A 26829-nucleotide genomic window follows, 5' to 3' on the forward strand; every position below is an offset into this window, starting at 1 on the left:
CGTATCTGACTTCATAATACTATCGCCATCAAATATGTTATATGCCTGCTTACTTGTTTATTGCCTGCCTCCTCCCAGAAGAATGTAAGCTCAACAGGCTTTGTTTTGTAGCTCTGGGCTACAGAGAAGAGGTGCAGTGTGTCACGGACATGGCCACCACATTATGCTGGGTTGCCCCTTTAGATTTAGATCTGTGTGCAGGCAAGGAGTTTTCAGTGCTAGTAGGACGTTGTCATCTACTGCTATGCTCTAGAATACTCGTAGTTGTAGTCTTGCAGCAGAACATTGTCAGAGATAGTACCCGAGGCTGAGCCCCCTCGGTCACTCAAAATATGACTGAGAAAGAGCTGCCATGTAAAAGTAGAGTTGACCCTCATGATGCGGATGCATTAGGACTTTCATTTGCTGATGGGGAATGACTTAAAATGACAAGAAGCAGCTGTAAAAATGTATTAATAATTAGAACTTGGAGTGAATGAAGGATGAATCTAGGAAAATTGAAAGTCATCAGAATTGAAATGGAGCACATAAAGATTGATACCCGAGGTGTTAGTGAGCTGAAATGGACTGGTATTATCCATTTTGAATCAGGCTGTAATATGGCTTACTCTGCTGGGAGAGACAGATTCAAAATAAATGGTACTGTATTCATCGTCCAGAAGGACATTTTAAGTTGTGTCTTGAAGTACAATGCTATCTGTGATAGGATATTATCTATCCACATACTAGGAAAGTCACCCAATATAACTATTATTCAAATTTATGCATCCATCAGTAAAGCTAGCAACGAAGCAATTGAAGACTTCTACCAACATCTTCAGGCTGACATTGATTTAAAAAAAACATGAAATGCTCAAACATTGATAGTTCTGGGCTATAGGAAATTATGGGCAATTGGGCACAAGTTGGCAACAAAGAAGAAGGAAAATATGGTCTCAGTGATAGAGATGAAGCTGGGGATCGCATGATCGAGTTTAGCCAGATAAATAACTTAATTGCATATAACCTTTCTTAACAACACAAACAGAGACTATACATGTGGACTTCTCCAGATCGAATAAAAAGAAATCAAATTGACTACATCTGTGGAAGACATGATGGGGAAGCTCAATATTTTTTTAAACATTTTATTAGGGGCTCATACAACTCTTATCACAATCCATACATATACATACATCAATTGTATAAAGCACATCTGTACATTCTTTGCCCTAATCATTTTCTTTTTTTTTCTTTTCTTTTTTTACATTTTATTAGGGGCTCATACAACTCTTATCACAATCCATACATATACATACATCAATTGTATAAAGCACATCCTCATATTCTCTGCCCCAATCATTCTCAAAGCATTTGCTCTCCACTTAAGCCCTTTGCATCAGGTCCTCTTTTTTTTCCCCTCCCTCCCTCCCCACTCCTCCCTCCCTCATGTGCCCTTGGTAATTTATACATTGTTATTTTGTCATATCTTGCCCTATCCGGAGTCTCCCTTCCCCCACTTCTCTGCCGTCCCTCTCCCAGGGAGGAGGTCACATGTGGATCCTTGTAATCAGTTCCCCATTTCCAACCCACTCACCCTCCACTCTCCCAGCATCGCCCCTCACACCCTTGGTCCTGAAGGTATCATCCACCCTGGATTCCCTGTGCCTCCAGCCCCCATATGCACCAGTGTACAACCTCTGCCCTATCCAGTCCTGCAAGGTAGAATTCGGATCATGGTAGTTCGGGGGAGGAAGCATCCAGGATCTGGGGGAAAGCTGTGTTCTTCATCGGTACTACCTCGCACCCTGTCTGACCCATCTCCTCTCCTAAACCCCTCTATGAGGGGATCTCCAGTGGCCGACACTTGAGCCTTGGGTCTCCACTATGCTCTTCCCCCTTCATTCAATATGGTATATATTTATATTTATATTTATACATACACACATATATACATATATATATATATATATATATTTTTTTTTGCATGATGCCTTATACCTGGTCCTTTGGCACCTCGTGATCGCACTGGCTGGTCTGCTTCTCCCATGTGGGCTTTTGAAGCTCAATATTAGTAGCTAAATTCAAACAAGAGGCCGACTATGGAATTGATCAGCCATTGCCCATACCTTAAAGATGAAGAAAATTAAAACAAGTTCTTAAAGATGAAGAAAATTAAAACAAGTTCTTAAAGATGAAGAAAATTAAAACAAGTTCTTAAAGATGAAGAAAACTAAAGCAAGCCCACAGAAGTGAAAATATGACCATGATTATATCTCACCTGAATTCTGAGAATATCCTAAGAACAGGCTTGATGCACTGAACATTAAGAAGTTGTGGATGACATCAACGACACAGGAAGAAAGCAAAAGGTCATTAAAGACAGGAAAGAAAGAAAAGTTCAAAATGGATGTCAGAAGAGACGCTGGAACTAGCTATTAATTGTAGAGTAGCTAAAGCAAATGGAAGAAATGACGAAGTAAAAGAGCTGAACAGAAAATTTCAAAGAACACCTTTAGAGAACAAAGTAAAATATAACGAAATGTGCAAAGACTTGGAATTAGAATACAAAACAAGAGTGCATTCTTAGCCCATCTTAAACTGAACAATTGTAGAAAAATTAAAGCCTTGAGTTGCAATATTGAAAGATTATGTGGGCAAAATATTAGACAATGCGGTAAGCATCAAAGAAGTTTGAAAGAATACATCACAGATTCACTGGCCAAAAAGAATTAGTGAACATCCAGCCATTTCAGGAGGTAGCATATGAGCCGAATCAATTGTATTGAAGGAAGAAGTTCAAGCTGGATTGAAAACATGAGCCAAAATGAAGCTCTAGGTATTGGCAGAACATCAATTTTTCAACAAGTTGAACAAGTATTGGAAACACTAATAGTACTAGGAAATTTTGAAACTAGCTACATGGCCAACTGACTGGGAGCGATCCATACTTGTACCCACTCCATAGAAAAGTGACCCAACATAATATACAAATTATACAACAATATCATTCATATAGCATACAAGTAACATTTTGCTGCAGATCAATGGTTCCAGCAGTACATTGATAAGGAGCTGCCAGAATTCAGGCTGGATTCAGAAGAGGACATGGAACAAGGGCTATCATTGTTGCTGTCAGCTGGATCTTGGCTGAAAGCAGAGAACACCAGAAAGATGTTTGTGTTGTATTGACTGTGCTAAGGCATTCCACTGTGTGGATTTCTGGATGGATCGCCTTGGCAAGAATGGGAATGCCAGACCACGTTATGGGCTCAGGCAGAACCTGCACATGGCTCTAGAGGCAATTGTGTGAACAGAACAAGAGGATACTGTGTGTTTTAAAATTAATAAAGATGTGCATCAGGGTTTTATCCTCTTACCATATTTACTCAATCTGTATGCTGAGCAAATAACCAAAGAAGCCAGATTATATGAAGAAGAATGTAGCATCAGGATTAAAGGAAGGTTTATTAACCACCTGAGATATGCAGATGACACAATCTTGCTTGCTGAAAGTGAGGAGGACTTGAAGCACTTGCTGATGAAGATCAAGGATTGCAGACTTCACCGTGGACCCCAAACCAATGTCAAGAAAATAAAAATGCTCACAACTGGGCCAGTAGATAAAATCATGATAATTGTAGGAAAGATTGAAGTTCTGTCTTGCTTGGATCTACAATCAATGCTCATGGAGCCAGCAGTTCAGAGATCACATTTACCCATTGCATGGGGTAAATGTGCTGCATAAGACCTGTTTAAAGGGCTGAAAAGCAAGATTGTCACTTTGAGGATTCAGGTGTGCCTGACCCAAGCCATGATATTTTCAGTTGCCTCATATGCATGCGAGTGTTGGACAATGAATGAGGAAGACTGAAGAAGAATCATTATATTAGAATTATGGGCTCGTGAAGGATATTGAAAATATCACGGACTATTAAACAACCAACAAATCTGTCTTGGAAGAGCTATAGCCAGCAGGCTCCGGTGTCTCATGTACTTTGGACATGTTTTCAGGAAAGACCAGTCCCTGGAGATGGGCAGCAACAAGAGGAAGGCCCTCAGTAAGATGGGTTGGCCCAGTGGCTGCAACAACGGGCCCAAACATAACAGTTTTGAGGATGGAGCCAGCCCAAGTGCTGTTTCCTTCTGTTGTACATGGGTCACTATGAGTTGGAACAGGCTCGATGGCACCTAACAATGACAACACCAGTATGCTCTTTGATGACATCATGTCTCTCTTAGCAATGAATGAATGGTTTTGAATGAATGAACTGATTTTTGGAAATTTTTATTTGAAAATGGAAATACAGGAGACTATATATTTGAGAGCCGGGTCTAGAAATTATAATTCATTAGATGGGAATGAATGGGAAAGATGAAGCTGTTTGGGCTAGAGGAGAAGGGAAATAATAACTTTCCTTGAATACCTGCTGGGGGGGTTCTCCTTGAAGAGGAGTTAGATCTACTCTCAATGTCTACCTAGAATAGACACACTTGAAGGTGTTTTGCTAACAGACTAGTGGTCTGAGGACAGAAGCCCTTACTCGGTCTAGGGTTCCAGCAGAGGCCAGTTTTCTACCTGTCATAGGTGACAGCAAAACCTTGTAGGGCTAGGTCACCCAGATGAACTAAATGTTTACACAGCTGTGATGGCTGCACCAGCTAGATGCTTTCACTATTTAAAAGCAACTAAAATTTTATTTTAAATAGGACAAGCAATCTCAAGGAGACAGCAGTGGGACTGACAGTTCCAGGGGAGCATTGGAGAGGAGGAGATGTGGGGAGCAGAGCAGTGAGCCAATACATCAGGGACAGGAAAATACTAAGGGATCTAAAATCGATGGCGAGGAGGGTGTAGGATCCCTGGTGATGTTTGATCAACTGAGGTACACCCGAGAGGAATTACTGAGAGGCAAATAAAGGGTGAACATGATAGTGGGGCAGGAGAAAACAAAAAATAAACAGAGGAAACAACAAAGAAGCAAAAATTATACATACACACCGGCGGTGTATACTCGTGTATAAGCCGAGTTTTTCAGCACACTTTTAATGCAGTTTTTGTGGTAAAATTTGATGTCTCAGCTGATATTCGGGTTGGCTTATACTCAAGTATACATGGTAAATATAAATATAGATATATATATATAAATATGTAAAGATAGGTGTATTTATCTATGTATATATATGCACACACATTTATGTATGTGTATATATATACTTAACATATATATGTTAAAACAACTAGGAAGCAGATGGACTTTGGGCCTCCATGTAAATCCTACCTCAGTATATGCATGGTTTGGTCTAATAACCTGGCACTCTTTGATGCTCACCTTCCCAGCATGATCGCTTAAGACAAAATGAGTGCTTAAGCAAATGTGGTGAAGAAAGTTGATGGTGCCCAGCTATTAAATGATGTAGCATCTGGGGTCTTAAGGGCTTGAAGTAAAAAAAGGCGGCCATCTAGTAGGGAAGCAACAAAGCCTACATGGAAGAAACATGCCAGCAAAGTGTCAATGGATATAGGTATCAGAAGTTCAAAAACAAGTAACCAAATTGACATAAAGCAGCATAAGCAAAGTGGCGCCCCAAAGCCCACCTGTATGATAATTGAAGGGCCACACCGAAGGGTCGATCCATCGAGGGAATGTAGAGTGATGATGAAAAACACAACTACCCTCTAGTTCTTTAAAATCTCCTGCTCCCACTACTACCGTCTTACTTTTATCCCTCTAATCTTGCTAGACCTGTTTATGCACATCAGTACTAGTAAGATGTTTCAGTGCATGAAATCCAAGATAGATAAACCCATCAGTAACAGCAATAGGAGTAATGATCCCCTGATATAGGAGTAATGGTCCCCTGATATAGGAGTAATGGTCCCCTGATGTAGGAGTAATGGTCCCCTGATGTAGGAGTAATGGTCCCCTGATGTAGGAGTAATGGTCCCCTGATGTAGGAGTAATGGTCCCCTGATGTAGGAGTAATGGTCCCCTGATGTAGGAGTAATGGTCCCCTGATGTAGGAGTAATGGTCCCCTGATATAGGAGTAATGGTCCCCTGATATAGGAGTAATGATCCCCTGATATAGGAGTAATGGTCCCCTGATATAGGAGTAATGGTCCCCTGATGTAGGAGTAATGGTCCCCTGATGTAGGAGTAATGGTCCCCTGATGTAGGAGTAATGGTCCCCTGATGTAGGAGTAATGGTCCCCTGATGTAGGAGTAATGGTCCCCTGATGTAGGAGTAATGGTCCCCTGATATAGGAGTAATGGTCCCCTGATATAGGAGTAATGGTCCCCTGATATAGGAGTAATGATCCCCTGATATAGGAGTAATGATCCCCTGATATAGGAGTAATGGTCCCCTGATGTAGGAGTAATGGTCCCCTGATATAGGAGTAATGGTCCCCTGATATAGGAGTAATGATCCCCTGATATAGGAGTAATGATCCCCTGATATAGGAGTAATGATCCCCTGATATAGGAGTAATGGTCCCCTGATGTAGGAGTAATGGTCCCCTGATGTAGGAGTAATGGTCCCCTGATATAGGAGTAATGATCCCCTGATATAGGAGTAATGGTCCCCTGAGGGTAGGGGAAGAGAGGTAAGGGAAAAGGAAAGGGAAAACTGATAGCAATGATGACTGTATAACCCCACTCGAGGGGAGTGGATATCAGAATTCTAGGTGAGTGGATTCATTTGGATGGTGTAACGTATGGCAGAAAAAATAATTCATTAAGGGTTCAGGGGCATGGTAAAGTGGGGGAGGAAGGGGCTAAAGGGGAGCTGATATCAAGGAGTTCAAGAAAAATATAATGGATTGTAAATGATGATGGCAACAATTGTATAACCATGACTGAGCTAATGGAATTATGGATTATAATGTCTGTAAGAGCTTCCAATAAAATGTTTTTTAAAATTAGGTTTATAGAAAAATCCAGCAGAAAATAGAGTTCCCTTGTATCTCCTTGCCCCCTGCATGCTGTGGATCTGATTATGCTTCCGATGCAGCTCAGATTTGTGTGATCCAGGCGTTAAAACCAAGGAGGCCCTAGTGATTCATTGCCAGTGACTGAAGTGCACAGTTCACGTGAAGGTTTGCTTATTGTGTTGTGCAGGTCTATGGGTTTGACAGATGCACAGTGCCACGTGTCCACTATGCAAATATCCTACAGAGTAGTTTCTCTGTCCTTCGAAGGCCCTGTGCTCCCCACACGCATCCCTGCGGCACTTGTCCAGAACCTCTGCTTCTTTGCTTTTCTCTGTAGTTTGCTTTCCCAGAATATCGATGCTTGGAAACCTATAGGATAAGCTGTTTTCACGTTCGCATTGTCAGGGAGTCAGTTCCGACCCATGAGACCCTCCATCGGGTCTGTAAGACTAGAAGTCTTGGCAGAAGTGGACAGCCTCCTCTTTCTCCATGGGGTGGCATGCGCATTTGAATCACTGCCTTGTGTCAGCAGCTCATTGCCTGGCCCACAGTCCACCTGGGGCTGCTTTCTTTCTCAGCCATGTGCACGAGCTTCCTCCATGCAAACGTGAAAGCCTGTCTATTCCTATTGCGGAATAAGAATAGTCCATTGTATGGATGTCCCACACACAGTGTTCATCCGCTCACTTACTGAAGGCCACCTTGGTTGCTTGCAGTTTTTGGCAACTATGAATAAAGCTACTGCAGACATACATGTTGAGGTAGTTTATTGTGTCAACCTGGCCCATAAACACATGTGGAGTTAATTGAAGGGCAGAGGGATAATGGCTCAGTGAGCCTCTCCTTTAGAGTTCTTGGGTCTCTTGCTTTCTAATGGTAAGACCAGGGTGCAGCTGCCTTAGCCAGTTCCCTGCTGTAGCTGGCAAGGCTCATTTCCTGCAAGACATCCCTGAGGAGAAGCCACATGGATCTACCCCGACGCAGCCTGGGTGCTGGAGCACCCGTGTGGAGACCCGTGCCAGCACTGAGATGCTTACACATTCACTGATTTGGCTTTCCTTCTAGAGTTGGCATCATCATGTTTGTTTTATGTGATGGAGGAGGACTTTGTGGATTGGTGTAAGACATATGGGTTAATGGATTAATGTTGGACTTGTGGGCTTGGGCAGCACTGGGTTGGGATGTTTTCTTGATGTACACTTACCTTTATATAAAACTCTCTCTTAGACATGAGTTTCTGTGGATTTGTTTTTCTAAATTACCCAGACTAACACACATGTGTAGTCTAATTTTTCGTCCTCACCTACTTTTATGAAGAGATTGATGGCCCAACCAATGTAGTCACGGATCGAGTGACGGAAGATACGGCGGTCGTCTCCTGGGACCCAGTGCAGGCCGTCATAGACAAGTACGTGGTGCGCTACACCTCTGCTGATGGGATGGCCAAGGAGACAGCGGTGCCCAAGGACCAGAGCAGCACGGTGCTGACAGGCCTGAATCCGGGGGAGGCATACAAAGTGCACGTCTGGGCTGAGCGGGGCAACCAGGAGAGCAAGAAAGGAGACACCGAGGCCCTCACAGGTAATGAATTAATAACCAGAGCGAAATCGCTTTCTTCGTGGCGAGGAGGATCCTGAGATTACCCATTTTTTATTTCCTTCTAGAGGGTAGGAGAGAGGGATGCAAAAGCAATGGCTAGTTCCATACTTAAGCATCTTCTTGTGAACCCCAGACAGAAGAGCCCAGACTTTTAATTCAGTAGGGATGGTCATACTTATTTGGGTTGGAATTCTAGATGCAACTCCCTCAGAGTAGAGGAATACTTTCTAATTTTCACTTTTGGATGTGAAACTCCAAACATTTGGCTGACAGTGAATTTGAATGCTTATCTCAGCATGCAGTGGCCGTACAGGCGCATCACATGTCATCCGCAGCTCTTTCCGACCGTGGAAATGGCCTGCATCCTGAGTCAACATTAACCAAATGTACCGAGTCTGCTTTGGAGCTTTCTGAAGCCGCAGGGTCCTTGAACTTCGCCTCATTTGCAGCTCCGCTCGGGCCTGTATGTAGGCCGGCTGAGGCTGCACTGAGGGATAGCTTGGCCATTCTTTCTGCTTAAACCCTACTTTGCCATTGGCAAATCCACTCACTGCCATGGAGTCTGTCATGACTCAACCTGGGATGGGAAAAGGGAAGCAGCAGGACATTCTGGGAGAGGACACCTGGACAGAGCCTCAGAGGCTAGGTGGGTGGGAGTCCACATCAGTGGCATATGCGGAGGTGAGAGTAGGGCACATCAGGGAATGTCCAGTGGTCGCTGAAGTGGTGGAGTAGTGAAAGGTGGACTGGAGGGGTCAAGGCAGCTGGCTGAGTGACCTAGTGCTGCCATAACAGAAAGGCCCCAAAGGTGCCCTTGAAGAACGGAAATGCATTATTTCTCTTTGGAAGCTAAAAGTCCAAATCAGGGTCTTGGCCATGTTGCTTCGGTCGAGGGACTTCTCTCCTAATTCCTGGTGGCTACCAACCATCCTTGCCAATTCTTTCCCTATAGACAAGTTCTCGTGTGACATTTTCTTCCTTCTATGCACCTCTGTGTCTAGTTAACTCTTTTTAGAACTCCAAAGTCATTAGGTCTAGGACCCATTCTACTCTGGTATGACTTTATCAACCAGGACCACATGCTCAGGTATAAAATCTCAGGCCAACACTTAACTGCATGTTTTCAGGGCCAGAGTATCATCCCCAACACTGACACACTCCCAGGAGGGCAATTGCTTTGTTCTTGTTTGTCAGCTGTCGGAGGTGCTTTCTGACCACAGGGCCTGTAAGCAAGTTACTGCCCCTGGCTACGCAGTGGCTTTCCCTATACGGGGCAACCATATAGTCATTTTTGAAAAGTGACAAGGGGTAGGTTTGAAATGCAATTGCTATCACAGAGGGTCAACCTTTTGTGGAGGAGGTTTTTGAAACAGGTTAATAGGGGTGTTAGCCCAGGTTGACCAGAAAAAATAATTCATGCACACACGTGTGTATAAGAAAGGGCTTTATATAAAAGAGCAGTTGTATATTGAGAAAACATCCCAGTCCAGCTCAAGTCCATAAGTCCGATATTAGCCCATATATTTTATATTAGTCCATAAATTCCTCTTTAGACGCACAGCACATGCAATGATGCTGAATGCAGGAAGATCTCAGGCCAGTGGGTGGGAGGTCTTGTGGATCCCATGGCAGTGGAAGCATCTCAGGGCTGGCGTCGGTCTCTACATGTCTCCTCCAGCTCTCTGAGTGCCTCAACAGCAGTAACGGGAAGGCAGAGAGACTGGGTCCAGTCTCCCATTGAGCTATTTATCTCTGTTGCACTTCCAAATGAGGTTATCAAGCTGTGACCTGATTGCCAGGCTAGACTCCACCCTTTTGCTCAAGTTGAAAGGATATTATGTAACTGTCACAATAGGCATCCTATCAACAATAACAATAAACAACAATTTTATACCCCAATACTTGGATTTTTCACTTCTCTGGGTTTAGATTTCAAGGTGAAAATGGCATTTCATATCTCAAATTGTTAATCATTGCAAACCATTCCTAGTGAAGCATTACCATACAATCTCATTTATTATTTGTCATAATCTAGGAGGTAGGAAAATTTTCTTTTTTATAGAGTTGAGAAAACTGAAACTTCAATTGTATTGCTTGTCCTCCAGTTAAGAAATTGTGGAGCTCAGATGCTACCCAGTACAAGGACACAGAAAGCCAGGCAGGTTTGATCAGGGTAATTATTTTGATCCACCCAGACCCCCCAAACCATCATTTTTTGGAATATCAAAATATTAGACTGATATAGCCATTTATTTTCTTATTCATATTTTCCATGGGCTTTGTGTGTTTAATTTTTAAAAATAATTTTATTTGGGGCTCGTACAACTCTTATCACAATCCATACATCCATCCATTGTGTCAAGCACATTGTACATTTGTTGCCATCATCATTCTCAAAACATTTGCTTTCTGCTTGAGCCCTTGATATCAGCTCCTCATTTCCCCCACAATGCCATCCTTCCATTTGAACGCATCTTGGTTCCCTGGCTACAGGCATCATACTGTTTTAAAGGAAGAGAATGGGCAGATTCTTCTTCAAGGTATTTTTCTTACCAAAGAACTTATTAAAGCAGATGCTGAAATTCATTGACATTTAATTGCTTTGAGGCTCAAGGAGTCAGGAACTGAAAGAGTATAATACACAAATCCAAGGCAAAGAAGGAATTTACGTATGAAGACTCAATCCTCTCATGTAAAGGCAGCTGGTGGGAAAATTGTATAGAGGTGAAAACCCCCTCAAAAGCCTTTCTCTCATTAAATGCAATTAGTGTATTTGTGGAAATTTAGACAACTCCTTAATTAAAAGGAGTCCTGGTGGCATAGTGGGTTATGCATTGAACTGGAAACAGCAAGGTCAGTGGTTCAATCCCACCAGCCGCTCCACAGGAGAAAGATGAGACTCTATGCTCCTGTAAAGATTTCGGTCTCAGAAGCCCAAAGGTGCACTTCTCCTGTGTCTTATAGGGTCACTATGACTCAGAGTCAGATCGATGGCAGTCAATTTTGGTTCCTTCGTTAAACTTGGGTTGTTTTAATCACTGGCATTTAGCAGCAGCTCTGAAATCGGGCTGTGTGTGTGTTGTCCTTTCAGGTGCTCTTGATTTGGGCTCGCAGTGACCCCAGGTGTGTCAGAGTAGAACTGTGCCCCACAGGGCTTTCCATAGCTGGTTCTTCAGAAGTGCATTGCCAGACGTGCCACCCAAGGTCCTTCTGGGAAGATTCAGATCTCCAACCTTTTGGCTTGTAGTTTCAAATGTGTCAGTCCTTTACACGCCCCGAGACTCCTTTCAGGAATTCGACACTGGTAATAATCTGTGCTTCTTTCATCTCTTCTAAAGAAATCGACAGCCCGGCAAACTTGGTGACAGACAGGGTGACAGAGAACACGGCCTCGGTCTCCTGGGACCCCGTGCAGGCCGCCATTGACAGGTACATGGTGCGCTACACGTCTGCCGATGGAGAGACCAAGGAGGTGCCCGTGGGGAAGGATCAGAGCAGCACAGTGCTGACGGGCCTGAGGCCAGGCGTGGAGTACACGGTGTACGTGTGGGCCCAGAAGGGGAGCCGGGAGAGCAAGAAGGCCGACACCGAGGCCCCAACAGGTAACGGGAGATGAGGAAGGGTCACTGTCTGAGTCACGGAGGGAGGGTAAATTGGAAGTGGACTTTGAGCCTGTGGGTCTGGGTAGGCTCGGCACCACAATACGGGGCCTGAGCTGAGAAACACCGTAGTTAGAAACCTTAAAGATCAAAGAAAGACAAGCAGCTCAAGTGGGTTCACAGGAGACTGCTTCTCACTGAAGCTGCTCAACAAGCAGGGAAGGAGGGGTCATCATCTTCTCATTGGATCTGGCCAAGGTGGTGAAAAGATCTGACCATTCTCTTGCTTGTGATCATTTTTGACTATTTGTAGAAGAGGTAAGGTTATAGAAAAATTGTTCGCAGAGCACAGCGTTTCCATTCCTTCATGCTACCCCTGTGCACACAGAGCCACCTATCATTAACATCATGCATTGGAATGGTACATTTGGTACAATTGATGAACCAGTATTGACTCATTATTTGTAGCCTAATTTTCATTAGGGCTCCCTCTGTGTTGGACAGTTTGGGTTTTGACAGGTGGTCAATGTCGTGTGTCCACCATGATTCTGCAGAAGGGTGTCATTGCCTTAAAATGTCTAGTGCTCCCCCTACTCACCCCTCTCCACTCCCCCGGGCCCCTGACCACCACTGATCTTTCCACCGTCTCAATAGTTTTGCTTTTTCCAGACTGTCATCTGGTGGGACCCGTACAATATCTAACTCATTCAGAGTGATTTCTTTCACTTAGAAGTCTGCGTTGCAGGTGCCTCCTTGTCTTTTTGTGACTTGAATCATTCAGTTTCATTGCTGAATCATCGTCCCTTGTACGGCTGCATGCCAGTGTGTTTATCCATTCTCTGATCGAAGAGTATCTTTATTATCTTCCAGTTTTTGTTGCCAGCTGTGAATAAAGCTGTATACCTGTCTGAATGCAGATTTGATAATATGTTAAAACTGCTCATCAGGGAGCCATAGCCCTTGATAAAATGATAAGTACCTATACATTCGGTGCTGAAGAACATCACTGGAAACATGGTTGAAGTGGTGGTTTCAATATGCCACAGTGTGGCTCAGGAGGTTCTATTCCTCCCATCCTTTAAGGAGCTATAAGTTCAGACAGCATCCCCACTCGATAGTGTCTAGAACTTTGAAACCTAGAATCAGGGCTTACTTGTTCCCTACCCGGCCCTATGCACACTCCTGTCCTAGACCCAAGATGGGCACACCATTGCTTTGTGCCCAGAGAGCCCTGGGACATGAAGAGGACAATTGTGAGGTATGGCTATATTGCCCATGGCTTTGAAATTTAGGCTTTGCCAACTATTTTTCTTAAAGAAATTGACAGCCCCAAAAATCTGGTGATGGACCGGGTGACAGAGAACACGGCCTCGGTCTCCTGGGACCCCGTACAGGCTGCCATTGACAGGTACATGGTGCGCTACACGTCTGCCGATGGAGAGACTAAGGAGGTGCCCGTGAGGAAGGATCAGAGCAGCACAGTGCTGACGGGCCTGAGGCCAGGCGTGGAGTACACGGTGTACGTGTGGGCCCAGAAGGGGAGCCGGGAGAGCAAGAAAGCCGACACCAAGGCCCCGACAGGTACTGGAGCACCCTTACCATGTGCCATTTTGAGACTTAAGGTTTGTCTAGGTTGGTTTTCCTTCTCTGACCCTGGCAGAAAGGGAGATTTTATGAGCAGCAAGTTGGGGTTCCTCCATAATAAATTGTACACCCCTCACTTCCTCTGAAGGCTGCTCTTAAAATTAGCATCTCTCACATATGGCGGTCTTGATGCTTTGGTCTTTAAAGATGGATTACTGCTCATCGTCCCCCGCTTTCCCTCTGCCCTCTCTCCTTTGTCATTGATACATGAATGCTTCACCTTGCTCAGGGAGCACGTGAAGAGAGCGCAGTGACCTAGCTGAAGGAGGCCGGCTGGTGACCTGGGGTTCCAAAACAGTGTTCTTCCTTTATGCCTAAGTCAACCCTTCCGGTGGAGCTACTTGTATGCATTTTATAAACATTCCAGACAATGCCTAGTTACTGCTATTCACCAAAATGCGTCATTTTAACAATAAAAGTGCCCATTTCCATGCAATCGTACATCGTGCATTTAAAGAGAAGGTGTCGCCCCTTTGAAGAAAAGCTGCTGGAAGGGGGACCTATTCAGCTTCTCTTGTGTTTCCCTTCTTGTGCTTCAGACCCTGTCCTCTCCACTTGCTAACTGTAGTTTTTGACCAGTTTATGTTTGGTGAAGCTGGAAGGGAGGAGGGTCAAGTGGTCAGGAGGGAAAAGAGGAAAGAGGTGGGGGATGAGGGAAGCCAAGTGTATGGAAGGTCTTTCTGACTTGGCTCTAAGAGTCAAGGCTGTCTCTTTCTCTTGTAGAGCACGGCTGTGGGTTATTGTGAGACGCCTCTCCTGGGATCTCACTGCAGTTGTCCCATGGTAAAATGCATCTTTCCTCTTACTCCTTTGCTCCCCAGCTTTATTCATTGGTTTCACTTTACCTTTGCAGGGGATCCTCTTGGCTAGCTTCTGAAATGGCCCACACCTGGCCCATGAGAAAGCTCGTGCATCCCTTGCTCACTCAGCCAGATGCACAGGTTTTCTGTAAAGCTGCACCCTCTCTTTGCTTGGTATCAACACAGCCATCCATCTCCTCGCCTCTTAGATCTTTGGGCAGGTGTCTTTGACTAGCCCACTACGGTCCGTAAGCTCTAGGACAGGGTTTCTAAACCTCCATCCTCTTGCCGTTAAGGCCAAACAGTTCTTTGGAGTGGAGGGCATCCAGAGCCTTATAGTCTTGGCGCTGCCTCACAAGTCTTTGCTTACTAGATGCCAGTCACTGCTGCCCCATTGTGAGACCTTGCCAATCACTCCAGCAGAGACTCACTGTTCTAGGGTGTGTACAAGAAGAAAAATCAAACTACTGCCATCGAATCGAATCCCACTCACGGCGACTCTGTAGGACAGGGTAGAACTGCCCTTGTGTCTTTCTAAGACTAACTCTTTTTTTTTAAAGATCATTTTATTTGGGGCTCTTATAACAATCAAATTGTATCACGCACATTTGTACATATGTTGTCATCATCATTTTCAAAACATTTTTCTACTTGAGCCCTTGGTACCAGCTCCTCTCTTTTCCCCTCCCACCCTCGTGAACCCTTAAAAATTTATACATTATTTTTATTTTCATATTTACACCATCCACTGTCTCCCTTCACCCACTTTTCTGTTGTTCATCCCCCTTGGGAGGGTGGGGGCGGGTGATACATTGATCATTGGGGTCCATTCACCTTTCTTTCCCTTCTACCCTCACTAATCCCCTCCCCTCATGGTATTGCTGCTCCCATTATTGGCCCTGAGGAGTTTATCTGTCCTGGACTCTGTGTGTTGGGAGCTCTGATCTGTCCCAGTGTACACGCTCCGGTCTAGCCAGATTTATAAAGTAGAGCTGGGGTCATGGTAGTCGAGGAGAGGAAGCATTAAAGAACTAGAGGAATGCTGTGTGTTTTGTTGGTGCCATACTGCACCCTGGCTGGCTCATTCTTTTCTTGTGACCTTTCTGTGAGGGGATGTCCAATTGTCTACGGATGGGCTTTGGGTCTCCATTCTGACCCACCTTGTTCACATCAAAATGGCTGATTGTTTTGGGTCTTCTGATGCCTGATACCTGATCCCATCAACACCTCATGATATACGGGTTGGTGTGCTCTTCCATGAGGGTTTTGTTGCTTCCCTGCTATATGGCCACTTATTTACCTTCCAGCCTTTAAAACTGTAGATATTATGTCTTGTAATAGCTTTCTTCACCACTTTATTTTATGCACCCAATTTATCTTCAGCAACTGTGAGCATCACAAAATGCCAGGTTATTAGAACAAAGTGTTCTTGCATTGAGGGAGTACTTGAATAGAGACCCACTGTCCTTCTGATACCTTAATACTAAACTTATAAATATATACATACACCTATATCCCTATTATTATGTATTAATATATTTATATATGTACATACCTGTGTTTATATGTCTATAAATGTCTTTGGTCTCCTAGTTCTTTCCTCTGTTTCCTATTACTTTCTTCCTGTTCCACTATCATGTTCAACCTTCATTCATCTCTCTGTACTTCCTCTTGGCTACATTGCACTAGATCGAACCCCACCAGGCATTCTATGCCCTCCTCACCATCAATTTTATATCTCTTGTTGTTCCCTTGTCCCTGGGTTTGTTGGCTCCCCCTTGCCTTTTCTGCTGCCTCCTCACTCCTGTAAGACTAACTCTCTAGATGGTGTAGAAAACCCCATCTTTCTCCCTTGGAGCAGCTGATCTTGTGATTAGCACCCCAACACATAACTACTACGCCACCGGGTCTCATTAGGGTATGTGCAAGGTGAGTAAAGAAAGTATTGCTGCTAGAGGTTCAGTCCATACATGTATGGGCTTATTCCAAGCACAACATACTTAACTATGTCTCTGCAATCAGTGCATGGCTGCTGTGCTCCTCTGAGTCTAGATGCAGTACCTTCCCCAAAGGCCCAACCCAAACTGCGTGGTCTGAAGGGATCTGTGAAATTCAAGACAGAGAAGTCAGCTCAGAAGCTAATGGCCACTGCTTTGGGGAACCCCAAAGAGGTCACCTTGATGGATTTTATCGAAAGATACAAGAGGATTACAGGGACCTAGAAGTTTTCAGAAAATTGAAAACTGCATTAGTAAGAGAACGACCAGGAGAGTTGGGCTAAGGGATTTTTTTTTTGGGTTATGACAATGTGCCTCCTCATTCTCTGAGGGCAGGAAGCGCTGTCCTGTGGTAATTTCACTGGGAAGCCTTACCCCATCTATCCTACAATGCTGACTTTGCTCCTTGAGACTCTTTTTGGTCCCCGGACTAGAAAAGAAACGCAATTTGAGTCCATAGAGAAAGCCCAAGCTGCTGCTTTGACATGCTGTAAATCGAAGCATGCAGAAATTTTAGGGAAAGGGTAAAGAGATAGAAACTCTGCCTTGAGGAGTGTATGGACCCAGATGGAGTTTGTGTCAAGAAACAATAACTTATAGTTTTTATATTTTTGTTTAATAAAGATTCCTATGATTTTGTATCAGTGCCTTTAGATGGGCCCTTGTGCACTGTAAGTGATCTTGGGGAAACTACGTATTTGTGTTTTGAGTCTAACCTCGTTGGTGCCTCCATCTGCTTTTATAAGCTGGAGATTGTGGTCAGCCAAGGGTCATAGAACTGTTGGACCGGTCTTGATTGTTGATCCTCATGCTTGAATGTAATCATTGCAGCCAAAACCAAGAGAAAGATAGTGCGACATAACACATCATCTCATGTTGGTGATGGGGTCTGTGAATCCATTACTTTAGGGAAATGGCTTTTGTGCGAACTACAGAGAAGTGTTATTTTCTTGTAACAGAAAATAGCAGAGAAGTGTCATTTTCTTGATGAATACAGTTTGGAGGACCTTAAATGTGCGTGGTGTAGAGAAGCATGATCTCTTGCTCATTAATAATGCCCATCACGGCCATGAGGCCTCTGCTCTGTGCAGGGACTGTTATAAGGGCTGTATGTGGTACTGACTCACGTAAAATTCACAGCAACTCTGTGAGACAGACTTGTCCTACTATTATTTACTCTCCTTCCTTGTGCATGAGTGTGTGGGGGGGGGGTTGGGGGAGTGGCTGGAGCTGGTATGAAGGTAATGGAGCTCAAGAGGTTAATTTGCCCTTGGTATTTTGAAGTGTAGATCGACTATTCAAATATGCAGGTGCATTCTGCTTTGCAAATATCAAAATGCCTCAACATTCTCAAAGTCCTTTTTCATGTGATGTTTTTGTCTTGGTTTTCAGAGCAACCCAAAGAGATATTCACAATGTCTATTAACACAGAGAGGGGAAGTGACTTGTCCAAGATTACAAAGTAAGGTTTCTTTATTAAATTGGAGGCAGGGCCTACCAGTGCTTACAGAAAACTTGAATCCCAACCAGTCTGATCTCCATGTTTTACAGATGAGAAAATAGAGCCCCATCTAGAGGTAGCTGAGCTGTCCAGGGCCACAACTGGCCAGCAGCAGAGTTAGGACTAGATTCTTGTTCCTAACTGGTTCCTGTACATGCTCCTCTTGACTCCCTGTTCTACCTCTCTGGGCTGGAATTAGAAACAACTGTTCTGCTTCAAGAGCTAATGTTCATGCTCTTTTCCTGAACTGGCTCTAAGAGGATCCAAGAGTCCAGCTGCGGAGATCAGCCTGAGATGGAGAGACATGAGGTGGAGAGACAGCAAGAGCAGGAAATGGCCGTGGCCCCAGTGAAATTGATACAAGATCTAACTCTTTGGTGCCTGTTAATAGTGTTTATTATTTAACACTTTCCTTACAGACATTGACAGCCCCAAGAACCTGGTGACAGACAGGGTGACAGAGAACACGGCCTCAGTCTCCTGGGACCCCGTGAAGGCCGCCATTGACAGGTACATGGTGCGCTACACATCTGCCGATGGAGAGACCAAGGAGGTGCCCGTGGGGAAGGATCAGAGCAGCACTGTGCTGACGGGCCTGAGGCCAGGCATGGAGTACACGGTGCACGTGTGGGCCCAGAAGGGGAGCCAGGAGAGCAAGAAAGTCGACACCAAGGCCCCAACAGGTAACTGGAGCATCTTTCTTTGGTGATGTAACACCTATTATGCTAAGCCTGTGGTTGGTCAAGTTTCTGCTTTCCTTCTCTGACACCGGCAGAATTCATGATTTATGGAGGAGCAAGATAGTAAGCCTCTGACATCCTGCACCCACCATCCTTCACTTCTCTTTACTACTGTCCCTCAAAGTAAGAGCCTCTTATTTGACCTCTTACTTGGTCTTGTAAAGATGAATGGTGATTGGTTACATCCAACTACTCTTCCAACAATTGTGCTTTTCCTTTGTCATCAATCACTAAATGCTTCTTGAAAGGAAGTACGTATTTAGAGAGCGTATGTGTTGGGATGTGTGAGCTAAGTGCTTTAGAGAACTGCCTCTGTGAACTGCTTACAACAAGGAAAGGCTATTTTCTTCTCAAAGAATAGATTCTTCCTTGATGATCTACTATGCTTTCAATATTGATGATTCAAGCTTTACTTATAGATGCTAACAGTTCAGAATGATTAAAGCTCTTTCATATCTGCTTTCTCATTTTAAACACTTAATTGGGATATAATTTACCTCTTTTGAAGTGCACAATCCAGTGGTTCTGCCTATTCAATATGAATTTGAAAACATCTTCATCATCCCAAACAGAAATCTCATGTCCATCAGTACTACTTTCTTATTACAATCAACTCCCCAGCCTCTGGGAGCCTACTTCTTTCTGTCTTTATGTTGTTGTTATTAGGAGGATCAGGTTGGATTCAACTCATAGCAACCCTAAGCACAACAGAGCGAGACACTGCCTGGCCCTGCACTAGCCTCACAATGATTATTATTGAGCCCATGGTTACAGCCACAGTGCCAGTCCATTTCCTTGAGGGCCTTTCTCCCCCTTCCTCCGACCCTCTACTTTATCAAGCCTGATATTCTGTTCCCAGGATTGGCCCCTCCTGATAACATGCCCAAAGTATGGGAAATGAAGTCTTGCCATCTCGATTCTAAGAAACCTGTTGGTTTTGCTTCCAAGAGAGATTTGTTTGCTTTCTGGTACTCCATGGTGTAATCAGTCTTCTTCACCAATACCATAATTTAAATTCATCTATTTGTTTCCATTCCCTATTCTAGCTTACAGGTATATGAAGCAATTCAAAATACTTGAGTCGGGCACATCTTAGTCCTCAAGTTAGAGCTATTTAACACTTTAACGATGTCTTTTGCAGTAGATACACCCAATGTGGTATATGTGTATTTCTTGACTACTGCTTTCATGAGGCTTGGCCATGGATTTAGGCAAAATGAAATGCTTGGCGACGTCAGCCTTTTCTGTGCTTACTATGACGCTGACTAGTAGACCAGTTGTGAGGCTTGGGTTTCTTTACTTTGAGCTGCAGTCCCTACGACACGCAGTTGTCTTTCATCCTCCCCAGAAAGTTCTTCTGCTCTTCTTTGCTCTCAGAAACAAGGCCGTGTCACCTGCACAGCAAAGATCAATAATGAGCCTTCCTCCGATCTTAACCCCTCCTTCTTCTTTATACAGTTAAGTTTCTTATATTACTTGCTTGGCAGACCAATTGAATAAATACGGAAAGAGGATGCAACTCTGATGCACACCTTGATGTTAAACCATGCAGAGTCTCTTGTTCTGTTCAAAAGACTGCCTCTCGATCCATGTACAGGTTCTGCATGGGCACAGTGAAGTGTCCTGGAATCCCCATTCTTCTCAGCACTATCCACAGTTGGTTGTGGTCCCCACAGGGCTGTTGCTATGTGCTGTCAAGTTGGCTCCAACTCATCGCAACCTTATACACAACACAGCAGATGACTGCATCATCCTCACAAGTGTTGCTATGTTTGAGTTCATTGAGGCAGCCACTGTGTTAATCCATCTCCTTGACTTTCTTCCTCTTTTTTTGCTTTCCCTCTTCCAGGGACTGCTCTCTCCTGAGAAACGCCCAAAGTATGCGCGCCTTTGCATAGTCAATTAAACATAAACAAATATCTTTCTGGTATTCGCTGCTTTCAGCCGAGATCTACGTGACATTAGCAATGATAGCTCTAGTTCCACATCCTCTTCTAAATTTGGTTGTTCCCTGTTGACGTCATACTGCCACAGTTGTTAAATGATCTGCAACAAGATGTTCTTTGCATGTGATACTAATGACATATTCGATAACTTCCATACTCTGTTGGGTCATCTTTCTTTGGAATGGGTAGAAATATAGATATCTTTCTGTTGTTTGGCCAGAAATTTGGTCTTCCAACTTTCTTGGTATTGCTAGTGAGTGCTTCCTGCATGGCATCAGTTTGTTGAAATGTTACAATTGGTAGTCTGTCAGTTCGTGAAATCTTGTTTTTTCAACAATGCCCCAGTGCAGCTTGGACTACTTCTTCCAGTGCCATTGGCTATTGATCAGATGATACCTCTTAGCATGTTCGAACCTCGACAAGTCTTTGGTGTGTGACTGTGCATGCCTTCTGTCTCTTTTTGATGCTTCCGGCACCTTCATCTCCTGTTTTACTTTGTTATTGTTGTTGCTTCGATATGTTTTCTGGTACATGAAATCCAGGATAGGCAAATCTAGAGAGACAGTAGCTGGATTGATGGTTTCTTGGGGACATGTCTGGGGAGGTTGTGGGGAAATGGGGAGCCAATAACAGTGAGTACAAGAAAGAAGAACATTTTCTAAAATTGATTGTGGTGGTGACTGCATAACTTTTTTTACCATGAATGAACGATTGAATTATATACTTTGTGAATTATATGCCAATAAAACTGTTAAAAAACCAAACACACTCTGTCATTCCAGTGTCACTGTTGTTTCTATCGCCAAGCTCAGGTTTCCAATTATTGATCCTTCTTTGTTCCTAACTTTCAATTTCAGTCACCAGCAATCACCAATGCACCTTGACTGCATGTTTGATCAAGTTCAGACTGACGACATTAGCAGCAGCAGTCTGATTCTCATTCACAGAAATACTATGTAGAATAACAGAAAACACTGCCCGTCCTACACCATTCTCACAATCATTGTCTATTCTTGCAGCCATTTGGTCCAGCTATCACGTCTAGAACCTACCTGTTTCATTGATCCTCTACTTACTAAGCCTGATGTGCTTTTTTAGGGACTGCCCTCTCATGATAACATGTTCAAAGTACACGAGACAGGACTTTCCATTTTTGCTTCTGACGAGCATTCTGGCTGTCCTTCTTCCAAGACAGATTTGTTCTTTTGAAAATCCACAGAACTTTTCATATTTACCCCCAACATCATAATTAAAATGCATCAATTCTTCTTCAGTCTTCCTTATCCGGCTTTTTCATGTATATGAGCCAATTGAAAATACCGTGGCTTGGGTCAGGCACACCCAAGTCCTCACACTACCATCCTAGCTCTTTAACAGTTTAAAGAGGTCTTGTGCAGCAGATCAATATGGCCCAGTTCAATAGTCATTTGATTTCTTGAGTGTTGCTACTATGAGCAACAGTAGATCCAAATAATACAAAATCCTTGACCACTCAATCCTTTCTCCGTTTGTCATGGTGTCACCTCTTAGTACAGCTGTAGGGCTTTTGGTTTTCTTTACACAGCTCCAATCCATACTGAAGGCTGCTGCAGCCTGTGATTTTCATCAGTAAATGCTTCAAGTCTTCCTCATTTGCTGTAAGCAAGGTGGTATCATCTGCATGTGCCTCCAATCCTGATGCCACGTTCTTCTTCAAGTAGTCCAGGTTCTTGGATTATTGGCTCATAATAAAGATTGGATAATTATGATAAAAGGATAAAACTCTGAAGAACATTTCCCTTAGTTTAAAACAGGCAGCATTCCTTGTTCTGTTTGCACAACTGCCTCTGGGAGCAGATTCCACATGAATACCATGCAATGTTCTGGAATTCCCGTTCTTTCCAATGTTATTTATCGTTTGTTATGATGCACCCAGTGGACATCCTGAGCATAGTCAGTGAAAACACAAGTAAACATCTTCCTGGTGGTATTCACTGCTTTCAGTTAAGATACATTTGACATCAGAAATGACATCCCATGTCTCATCCTCCTGAATTTGGCTTGGATGTCTGGCAGCTCTCTGTTAATGTACTGCTGCAATCGTTTTTTAATTGTCTTCAGAAAAATGCTACTTGCATATGAAATTTAAAAAATCATTTTATTAGGGGCTCATACAACTCCTATCACAATCCATTCATACATCAGTTGTGTAAAGCACATTTGTACACTCGTTAACCTTATCATTCTCAAAACATTTGCTCTCCACTTAAGCCCCTGGCATCATGTCCTCATTTTTCCCCTCTCTCTCCACTCCCCCCTCCCTCATGAACCCTTGATAATTTATAAATTATTATTTTGTTATATCTTGCTCTGTCCCACATCTCCCTTCACCCACTTTTATGTTGTCTGTCCTCCAGGGAGGAGTCGGTCATATGTAGATCCTTGTAACCGGTTCCCCCTTTCCAACCCACCTGCCCTCTGCCCTCCCTTTATTGCCACTCACACCACTGGTCCTGAGGGGATCATCTGCCCTGGATTCCCTGTGTTTCCAGTTCCCATCTGTACCAGTGTACATCCTCTGGTCTAGCCAGACTTGCAAGGTATGATTTGGATCATGACAGTGGGGTGGGAGGGTGGGGGTACGGAAGCATTTAGGAACTAGAGGAAAGTTGTATTTTTCATCGTTGCTACATCGCACATTGACTGGCTCATCTCCTCCCCAAGACCCTTCGGTAAGGGGATGTCCAGTGCCCTACAAATGGGCTTTGGGTCTACACTCCGCACTCTCCCACCCCTCATTCACTATGGTAAGATTTTTCATTCTGATGATGCCTGATACCTGATCCCTTAAACGCCTTGTGATCGCACAGGCTGGTATGCTTCCCCCATGTGGGCTTTGTTGCTTCTGAGCTAGATGGCTGCTTATTTACCTTCATGCCTTTAAAACCCCAGACATATCTTTTGAGAGCTGGGCACCATCAGCTTTCTTCACCACATTTGTTTGTTCACCTTCTTTGTCTTTAGCAGTTGTGTTGGGAAGATGAGCATAACAGAATGTCAATTTAATAGAAGAAAGTATTCTTGCATTGAGGTAGTACATGAGTGGGGGCCCAATGTCCTTCTGCTACTTTAATACTAAACTATAAATATATGCACATAGGTCTATTTCCCCATCGTCATATATAAATATATTTGCATATGTACATGTCTTTATCTAGACCTCTATAAATGCCCTTTGCCTCCCAGCTCTTTCCTCTATTTCCTTTGACTTCCCTCCTGTCCCACTATCATGCTCAGTCCCCACCAGGGTTTCAGCAATTCCTGTTGTTTACATTACCCTTGATCATGCCCTACCAGGCTTCCCACACCCTCCTCACCACCGATTTGGATCACTTGTTGTTCCCTTGTCCCTGGGTTTGTTAACACCTCGACCTTTCCCTCCACCCCACCCTCCATGTCCCCGCGGAACTGTAGGTTCTGTTGTTTTCTCCTCCAGTTTTTCATTCAGCCTATCTTTAGACAGACCTGCAGAGATAATAACATGCACAAAAACAAGACAGAGCAGAACCAAGCAACAATATACAACAAAACAACAAGAAGCCAATGACACACACAAAAAAAAACACAAGAAAGAAAAGCTTGTGGTTACTTCAAGGATTGTTTGTTGGCCTTTAGGTGTGTTTTCCAGGCCAGTCTGTTGGAACCCCATGCCCTGGCCCCACAGGCCACCTTCAGCATTCCCTGGGGACCTTGCCACTCCATTCCCTTGCTGTTCTGTTGCACCCCCTTAACATTTTGCCTCGGTGTGGTAGGATCCGATTTGGTGCAATTCCCACACTGTGTCTCTGGTGTTGTCCCCTATAGGGCTATGGGTCAGTGAGGGGTATCATGACTCATAGTGGGACTGGCCATGTGGTCCTCTCTGTCGACTGGCTGCTCTAATTGGGAACATCATCCTTATGGCCTGGTGGTCCAGGATGTGCTCCACCCTCTCCTCCTCCCCCTGCATCTGCTCCCGCATACTCCGATCAGATATGTCCCTCTCCCGGCGCTGTAGATTCAGTGCCATCCTTTGAAATATATTCTTCTAAAGGGAGGGCCAGGTTGGGGCCAGTCCCCTAGACCTTTCCACCGGTTCCCTGCTCCATGTCGGCATGTTGCGTTCACATCTTGGAGCACTGGGTTGAAGTTTGGTCCCCCTTTCCCTGTGGAGATATAAACAATATCCTCCCCTTGGGTGGGTTAGTGCCCTGTGCCCCCGCTACTCTTTTCTTTTATTATTATTATTTGTTTCCTTTCCCCACCTCCTTTTTAGTTGTCTACCATGTGTATCCCTGTATTTGGTCTGGTCCCTGCCATATTACCTGGTCCTCACACCAGGAATGTTTGTGTACATTAGCTTTTTCCATATGCCCCTTTTGCATTTTTTTTAAAAAGCTTACCTCAGTAGCCTTTGACTTCTTTACATCTTTAAGTCAATGGTATCTTGGGGTCTGTTTTCTCTTTGTTGCCCTCTGGGTGAGGTTGCTTTATGTGGTGGTCTCTTATTTATGCTTGGTGAATGTTGTTCTTCTGCCCATATTGGGTTGGCAAGGATCTTTTTTAGGGCTGGGTTTCTTCTAACATATTCGTTGAGTTTTTCCTTTTCTGGGAAGACTTTTACTTCTCCATCGATCTTGATCGATAATTTGGCTGGGTAGAGTATTCTTGGGTTTGCATTGTTTTCCTTCGTTTTTTGGAATATGTTCCTCTACTCTCTCTTCTTCTTCATCGTTTCGGCTGACAGGTCGGGGCATATTCTTATTTGGGAACCTTTATATGTGATTGCTTGTTTTTCCCTAGCTGCTCTCATGATTTTCTCCTTTTTCTTAAAGTTGGATAATTTAACTATTGTGTGCCTTGTGACTTCTAGGGATTCAGTCTAGCTAGTGTTCTTTCTGCTTCCTTAATGGTTGCCTGGTTTTCATTCTTTAAGCTGGGGAAGTTTTCCTCCAAGCATTTTCTCACTATTGTTGCAGATGACTTCTTTGTTGTGTCTTCCTCTGGTAAGCCAATAATTCTAATTTTGTTCTGCTTCATAGCATCAGACATAGCTCTTAATTTTTCTTCTGCGTCTCTGCTGATCTTATTAGATTTTTGTTCGCGTTTGTTCAAGTCTGCTTGGCTGTCCTCCAAGTCATTGAAGAGGTTCTCTGCTTCCTCCAGTCGATTCTCGAGGTCCATGTTTCTGCTACTGGTTTTTGTTATCTCCTCCCTAAGCTTCTGTGTTTCCCTTTGGTTTATGGCCTATATCTCCTCTATCATATCATCTTTTTTTCCTGTATTGTTTCCCTCGTATCCTGTATGACTCCAAGTAGCATTCTGAAAATTTCTTTCTGTGGAAGTTCAATGTCTGCTTCTTATATGCATGTCATGTTCAGGACATCTTCTGCCATTGCCTTTATTTCTCCTGTTTTTTCGTTGAGGTTGTTGGGGCTGATGGCTCTTTGCGTTGCGTTATTTTAGAGGAGCCAGGTACCATTTTCCAGGGAGCCGAAGAGCACTGGCTCTTATGGAATTAACCTACCACTTTATCCTCCTGTGGCTTCCCTCTCAGGGAAGTGACCCACAAGGCTGGTGGGTTGCCTGCTTTGGTGTTGCGGAGGTTGGGCAGAGGTTCCTGCAGCAGCTTGGAATGTTGAAGAGTGTTGGCTAAGCTACCTTAGGACCCCAGGCATACAGGCAGGAATTCCTTTGTAAGATGTTGAGCAGAGTATCCCCTAGCCTCCTGCTAGCTATACAGGGTGGAGCTCACCTAGCTGGGTGTGGTGCAGGTTAAGGGGAGTGGTCTGGAGGTTAGCAGTAGTGTGTGAGGGACAAAGAAAGAGACAAAGAGAAGAAAAATTAATTACAAAGCAAGCCCTCTGAGCCTGTGGGGTGCGGGGGCGGGGGGGGGGGGGGGAGGGCAGGGGGGATATAGTGAAGAGATGGAAACAAATGCAACAATGTAGCTGAGTCCCGATCCTCACCAGTGGAGTGCAAGGGTTTAGTCCCTGCTCCTAGGCGGCAGTAGCAAGCTGTGACTGTGTTGAGAAAAAGCCCCTGTGCAGACCTCCAAGACCAAGGGAGTG

General features: G+C 44.1%; 1 protein-coding gene across 1 annotated transcript in view; it reads left to right on the plus strand.

The window, feature by feature from the left end:
* The window catches only part of TNN (tenascin N), a 96904-nt gene that overhangs the window by 26442 nt on the left and 43633 nt on the right, over positions 1-26829 (plus strand). The window contains exons 7-10 of the mRNA XM_075527785.1: positions 8232-8495; positions 11852-12115; positions 13430-13693; positions 18474-18737. Coding sequence (XP_075383900.1) covers positions 8232-8495; positions 11852-12115; positions 13430-13693; positions 18474-18737 — 1056 coding nt within the window. The remainder of the gene's footprint in view (positions 1-8231; positions 8496-11851; positions 12116-13429; positions 13694-18473; positions 18738-26829) is intronic.

This window comes from Tenrec ecaudatus, chromosome 1, assembly GCF_050624435.1.
Source record: "Tenrec ecaudatus isolate mTenEca1 chromosome 1, mTenEca1.hap1, whole genome shotgun sequence".
Classification (NCBI taxonomy): Eukaryota; Metazoa; Chordata; class Mammalia; order Afrosoricida; family Tenrecidae; genus Tenrec; species Tenrec ecaudatus.